At 40.5% G+C, this 7,666-nt stretch overlaps 1 protein-coding gene across 1 annotated transcript; it reads right to left on the bottom strand.

Annotated features, from left to right (window-relative positions):
- Nucleotides 1–261: 261 nt before the first annotated feature.
- On the bottom strand, nucleotides 262–1,842 carry KCNA10 (potassium voltage-gated channel subfamily A member 10). Its single transcript, XM_069242164.1, has one exon. It carries the CDS (start codon nucleotides 1,840–1,842, stop codon nucleotides 262–264), a length of 1,581 nt encoding a protein of 526 aa, XP_069098265.1.
- Between the last annotated feature and the right edge of the window lie 5,824 nt (nucleotides 1,843–7,666).

Raw genomic sequence — 7,666 nt, forward strand, 5'->3', positions numbered from 1 at the left:
AGCGATAATGCCCACCCTAACAAGTTCAAAGTTTGTAAACATCTGTATTAAAGTTATTTTCTCCTTTATGGATGAGTCTCATAACAGACTGATAAAATGATTAGTAAATATGTGATACCGTAATTTCCTTTTTCTTATTATCCATCGTTTGGGACACACAATAAAAAGCGCATTCGCCCATTTTATTCCATAAAACATATTCAGTTTAGAAACCTATTAGCGAAGGGAAACATAAGGTACATTATTTAAGTCATTGTCCCTTTAAACGTCTCCTAATTCTCTGTGTTTATTGTAAAGGCATGACTTTCCATTGTTTGCTTCGTCGCGAATACATGCTCCATTGTTCTTGTTAAGAGACACCTCACTTCCTGTTCTTGTAATGGTCAGTGATTGAAGTTTTTCTATGTCTGCTGGTATCGCTTGTCTTTCTTCATTCTCTGTCTCCCTGTGGTAGAAATAGTTGAAATTTGAAACAATCACTGGGACCGGAAGAGCAATAGTTAATACCCCTGCAATGGCACATAGGGTGCCCACCATTTTCCCTCCAACTGTGATTGGACACATATCTCCGTAGCCAACAGTGGTCATTGTGACTACAGCCCACCAAAAGCCATCAGGGATACTGGTGAACTGGGACTGAGGTTCATCCACTTCTGCAAAATAGACAGCACTAGAGAAAAGGATCACTCCAATGAACAAAAAGAAGATCAACAAACCAAGTTCCCTCATGCTGGCCTTCAACGTCTGTCCCAATATTTGCAACCCCTTGGAGTGCCTTGATAACTTAAAAATTCTGAAAACCCTGACAAGTCGAATGATTCTCAAAATAGCCAGTGACATATTCTGCTGCCCTGTGGGCTCTGTCTGTTGTATTAATTCAGTTATCAGAGTCACAAAATAAGGAATGATGGACACAATGTCGATGATATTCATTATGTTTCTGAAGAACTCTGTTGTACTAGGGCACACAGTAAACCTCACTGCTAGTTCAAATGAAAACCAAATAATACATGCAGTTTCTATGACAAAGAACGGGTCAGTGAAAGTGCTCGGTGACGTAGCAATGGCAGTGGAGTTGTCACCACCTTTAGTTGTTAGAAATTCTTTTTCTTCTCTAAATTCGGGCAAAGTCTCCACACAGAAAATGAGAATGGAGATTATAATAACCAAAACAGAGACCAAAGCGACTCCTCTAGCAGCATTGGAGCTTTCTGGATACTCAAAGAGTAGCCAGAACTGTTTGTAAAAGTCATTTGTTGGTAGAGGTACCGCAGGATCCTTGATGAATCCTTCATCTTCCCTGAACTGCTCCATTGCATCATGTCCTAACTCATAAAACACAATCTCATCGGCAAACACATCTATAGGGACGTTTGCTGGTCTCCGGATTTTGCCACCGGATTGGTAGTAATATAATATTCCATCAAAGCTCGGCCTGTTTCTGTCAAAGAAATACTCATTCCTCATGGAATCAAAGAACTGCATTCTCTTGTGTGGGTCTCCAAGGAGAGTATCTGGAAATTCGGAGAGTGTTTTGAGCTGCGTTTCAAACCTGAGCCCGGCAATGTTGATAATCACTCTTTGGTCCCCTTCTTCCAAGCTCACCTGTCCAATTCCCAAACTGTCATTGCATTCCTTAGAGAAACGGGAAAGGAACCCCTCGTTGGTGGAATTCCCATTCACTAGGATTTTCCAGTTGGACAGAAGGCTGGCACTGGTTGACTCTGTTTTCTCATACAGATTGGCAGAATTGGACTCTTTGCAGCAGGCTGCATTTTCCTCGCCACTTTCCATACTTTCACAAAGGGTATCTCGTAGCTCCATTTCTTTCCAAGTGGCCATCTCCACTACCATGAAGCAGTTGGGTGAGAAGAAGTTGCTTCAGCTAGTAGCGTGTATCTTCTTCTTATCTCCCGGACCTAAAACAGAATACAGATACATGGATGACATATTAGCTCGTTCTCCAATGTATACAGTAGATTGTAACTGGGCAAAACAGAATAAAATGTATGTGGCCAATTTTATGAAATAGCTATCATTTGGTTCTGTATCCCAGTACTGTACTTTTCAGTTTAAACCAAGGCCCAGGCTTGGCTCCTCTGTTTGGGCGGAGGAGTGTTGCCCCCCACCAGCAGCAACCGGTGCAATTTCTTATACATGGAAAGGATAATAACCTCTGTTTATTATCCTTTCCGTGTGAAAGCGACGGGGCATTGGGGGTGACGAGCTGAGGAGAGTGCACCGTGCACTCCCCTCAGAGTGCATGTGTGTTTGGCTGGCGGTCTCGGGCCGGCCAAACACACATGCGCACAGGGGTCTCTCCAGCCCAGCACAATGGTTGGGCACTCCCAGCCAATCCTGGTGCTACTCTGAGCAGCGTCAGGATTGGGTGCAGGGCAGGCTAGGAGTCTGTGCCTGCAGCAGCGATGGGAGAGGAACGGCGCGGGATCACAGCATGTAAGTGATTTAAAAAATAAAAAAAATCTCCTGCCCCCTCTGCCCCGACAAAGCCATGCGGGCCACTCCTGCCAAGGCCCTTCTAAAGTTCCTACCAACAACAGGAAGTTGTACAGTTAAAGTCCATTGAAGTGCACTTGCAACCTGTTCATATTGTTATTTTGTATTCTTTTTACCAATTGTCAAAGGACAATAGCATACAAAGGAAACCTTAAATAATACTGCCATCCGACCATGTTCCTTCCTCCTCTCATCAGTAGCACTCTCCTAATGGTTTCTTGTGTCTGCTCTGCAAGAATTTATTAGTTATCAATCGCCTCAATAGGAAAACATCAGTGTGAGTACCAGATTTTCACTGCTGTGATGTCACTGGGTGAAGCAGTCGCTTCTCTGGTCTTTAGCCAGTTTGCTAAAGTTTACTGAACCGAAGGAAAATAATTAAATGTTAAATGAGGGTCCAGGGTCCGCTGTGTCCAACACCATCTCCTCTTCTATTGGTTGTGCAGGCCAGAGGAAAAGCCTGAATGTGGATTGTGCTTGAGCACTTCTAATACCTATTAGCCACTCTCCAGTCTCTGTGCTCACAGCGGGTCAAAAGTGCTGACATAATGGGGCCATCTCTTCACTCTCAATGTGAGTCGAGACCATGACACTGGGGCTGGGACGGAAAGGAAGAAGAGCTTCAGGGTATAATAGTGGAGGGTGTCAGGACATTTGTTACTTTTTTTAGATTTTTGCGCAGTTGAGGGGAAGTTGGAACACTGTGGTGGGAGAGGGTGATAGGATTCAGGTTTGTTTTTTTTAAATTGTAGGACAATGAGAGTGTTGTGTATTGCTTTTTTAGTTTATAATGCAAGGTTCATCCTCAGTTCAATTCGATGTAGCTGAAATGGTATGGCTACTTTGATGTCTAACAATCTTTGCATTTTGTTATTTGACGTCTTAAGCTAGTTCTAACGTGGTGTACTGAAAACCTATGTTAATGTTCTTTCACTGTAGAATAGATAACTAAAGTGTGGTGGTATCGTGCTCAAACTTCATGTGTTAAGAAAATATTTAAATTCTCTGTGATTCTTTAATATGTTAATTATTAGTGTGCACTAACACAATAATAGATTTTGGAAGAGAAAGTTTTTAAAATTACATGCAAAAGTCGAAAATGCAGCTCGCATTATAGTAAATGGAAAGCATTAACAGAGATAATTCATTTTTAAATCTACTGCAACATGAACACTGACAAAGCTCATTAATGATGAATTTATAATTTTGAATGTTATATGTGCTTGCTTTATAAATTATTGTGAATTTTAATTCACTTAGCCTAAGTGAGGTCTGCAAGGCGCTGGTTTCTGACTGTGTAGAAAAATACTAAATCATTCTTGCCAACGTGACATTTCTTTCAGACTTCGTTCCCATTAAATGTTAGCTTGGTAATAGATGCCATATTGTTTTACACATAGGGAGCCTGAGAAGCTAACCTTGAGCTCAGTACATTCATGAAATGTAGAAGTAAAATGTCTACATTTGTTTCAACCTGTAAGGATGATCTGAGCTGGATTCCTTTCACATCTCGGTAATGGGAATCTTCACTGATGTTACAGATCCATGTCGTACGATGAACATTTTTTCTGACAATTACACCTTCCGAGTCATGTGGAGTGAATGGTGAGCAAATCATCTTTCACTTTGGACTTTAATATACTGGCCCCTAGATGACTTAGCAGCATTCTGCACCTCATCCTTTTTCAGTAAACTCTCCCCTGGGCTTCCTTTGGACTCTGAGAGGGACATAACTCTCTACTCTTACCCCTTTATATTAATGCTTTGCTGAGACTTTGAAATATTTCCTCTGACCCCAAGAAGAATAGTCTTGACCGAGCTTCTAAAATGCTGACACCTTTCCTTTTACCTACTTTTTGCCAACCTTGGTTACTCACCTTTAACCATAGATGTCATTTTTTCCAAATTCTTGTTCTTTTCCTTTTAATTTGTTTGCCCACACGTGTTTTAGCCCAGCACATGTCAACTTTTCACTTGCTAATTTGTAGGATTTTCCCTTGCCCTAACTAGCTAAGCTTAGATGGTTTTTAACTTGCCTTAATGCTTTAAAGAACTGAACAGCACTTGTTTTCTACTCATCATATTATCTTGTTGCTGTTTTGTATTTTCATTGTTGAATGTTTAGTTCTTCCGATGTTAGTTCATTTGAATCTTTTCTGTCGCCTTGGCCAACTAAGGTTGATTCAGTATCGTTATATCTTTATTTTGAAAATTGTCTACATGACTTTAAATCTGAGCTTGTAATGAAACTCCTTAACCATATTTTAGACTGGAGTTTTCTTTGTGTGGCCATCTGGGTTATTCTGTCATTTTAAATTGTGTTGTTTGAAGGGATCCTGATTTGAACTATTTCTCCACCCCTTCATGCTGGGTGAAAAGATTTATTGACCTCGTTTAAAGCATAACCTAAGGGAAGAAATGCTTTACCAGATCTGGTACCAAAGGTCTGGTTTCTCCCACGAGGTGGGAGAACTAGTTAGACATAGTGTTAGAGATCCCTAAAACATTTGTAACGCAAATTTCCTACACCAAAAATATTTTTTCCATGATTTATTTCAAAGATTGTTGAAGTTATAGCATTGTTCTTTGGCAGCAGATGTGTCAGTATTAATAGGGTTTGCTCTTGCATTGCTTTGGCTAATGATTGCAGTAAAGTGTGATGTTAGGAAGTGTTTTGCTGAGTTTCTGCACTTGTGTGGATGTGGCACTCAATGCTGAGAAGTAGTTCTTGTTGTTGAATGGGTCCGCAGTGGCCTAAAATGCCGGGATAACGCACAAGTGTACAAGACATTTATTTAATTTATTGTCTGCAGTGTAAGGTGCTTGTCATGAAATGTAATTGACAGCGCTAATAGTATTCCTTGAGTGAATGTGGGTTGACAGGTATTAAGTAAATCCTGTGCGCACATGGAAGACCTGTATCAACCAGAGTGAGATTTGATGGTCGAGTCTCATTCGTTGTGTAATTGTGAAAGCATAGTCAGAAAGTGTCGCTCAGTACTACTTTGAAGTGTTTGTTTACCCTACCCTGTAGTGAGCAGACAGGTTGTTGCTTTTTTGCCTTCAATATTTTGCACTAGGTTTGGGTGAAGAGTGATTGTGGACGAGAGATTGTAAGGGAGGATGAGCTGATGTGAGAAGTGAGATCAACGTCATCTTGTGTTGCGCTGGTTTTAATCAGTTGGTGTGAAGCCACACTGGCATTGGTTGACTACGTCACAGAGTGTTGCTCTGTTATTGGTTGAGAACATCAAGAAAGAGAATTGTGTGAACACAATTACTTCCTGATTTCATATGAAAAGTAAATTGTGACTTATTGAATGTGATTAAAAATGAAATTCTTTGAAGGATTGAAGAGTGCTTTGAAAGAAGACGTATTTATTCTGGTGCGAGACGGAATAGAGGCCCCACCCGAAGGTACTTCAGGTCATTATGCTTTGCCCAAAAAAGATCTTCATGCATGTTTGTGGCTTGAGCAATGTCATAAGTTTACTGAGAAAGAAGGTGTATTAACAGATTCATTGAAAACATGAGGCGAGTAATTTGAGATGAAACCTGCACAATTTGAAACACTTAATACTTGGGAACATATGACTCATCAGAAACATACAGAAAAGTATGGGAGTAGAATGAACAAAGCAATGAGAACAGGTGCAGGAGGAAGGTGTGATAGACAGCAAAAAGCTTGAAGGGCAAATATCATTATATGAATGAGGCTGTATCCAGCCATTACTAGTGACGAAGGAAAAATCACTAAACCAAAGAGCAAGAAAAAAACAGAGAAAACTGAACAGTCAACAGGTACTGACAAGAAAGCTGAAACTTCAGAGAGTGATTCAGATGATGATTTTATAAATCAAATATGGTTAAATCACCACCTCCATATAATTCTGAGCAGATAAGGGCAAAGGGGAGGGGGCACAGAGAACCATGATCCTTGATGTGTCCTCTGCACCAGTTCAACAGACCCCAAATTAGACAGTGCCAGTTTCAAATATTCAGTAGGAGGAACTTCTAATGTATATCAACCAGTTCAGAGCTTTACCAAAAATCAGTCAATTCATAGTTCTAACATGAATCAGCCAGCACAGAGTTAAGTTCAAATCAGCCTGTGAAAAGTTTCAGTTCGAATCAGCCTGTGCAGAATTTTACCCCGAATCAACCAGGACAAGGTTTAAATACCATTTTGACAGGACAGAGTTCAGGAATAGCAGTTCCACAGAATCCTATGAGTTACATCAATCCAGATGCATTGACAGTTCCAGTGACAATATGTCCAGTTTTTCCTTTGTATGCTCCTGGCATGACTGGGAATAACCCTCACACCTGAATACCCCAGTTGGTGCACAGGGATTTGTGAGCCAGCGTGGTTCATAGGTAGAGAGAATTAATTCTGTTGGAGACCATTAAACCCTGCACACATTTGACACTAGACTTCATTGACAAGTCAGACAGGATTTTCCCCTTATGTGAGGTTTCATCAGAAATCCTCACTATATTTTGTGCCCAGATCAAAACCTCCTAAGCAAATCATCTATTGCACCTGGAACAGAACCTTTTAACACTCCAGAAGACAGATCTATTGACCCCAAATCAATCAATTGCAGTTCATCCATAACAAGAAATGTTACAGAATAATTTAATACATTTACGAGGCTTTACTGCCCAGCAATTGAATGAGTGGCTGAATAATTTGAGTCCTGAAGGTGCAACAGGAGGAACGAGTTGCAGTGCAAAAGTAGAATACACTCCAGCGACAGAGATAGACCATTCAATATACCCAGATTGAAATTAGAATTAAATTAGATATTGTGAAATGTAGACCCTGTTCATTTACACTGAAGATGAATTGAGATTTGTGTGCAAAGACATTACAAAACGTGCAGGTCAATCTTATGACCGACTAGCTGAATTCACCTAGAGATATTATGTTGATTTGGAGAGAAATCAAAACCCTCGAAGCACACTTCCAGTTGAGAACTGACAAAGATATATGCAACATGAGACCTCCTGGCATGGTATTGCAGATCAGACAATTGATTACTTACATTCAGAAATGTGGAGCTTTAGGCAAGTGGGATAGAAGATGGGCAAAGAAAAGAGATCAGGAGGAAACAAGAACAGAGTTGGCTCTGGCAGGAGCAAGTCA

The sequence above is a fragment of the Pleurodeles waltl genome, chromosome 6 (genome assembly GCF_031143425.1).
Source record: "Pleurodeles waltl isolate 20211129_DDA chromosome 6, aPleWal1.hap1.20221129, whole genome shotgun sequence".
NCBI classification, from domain to species: Eukaryota; Metazoa; Chordata; class Amphibia; order Caudata; family Salamandridae; genus Pleurodeles; species Pleurodeles waltl.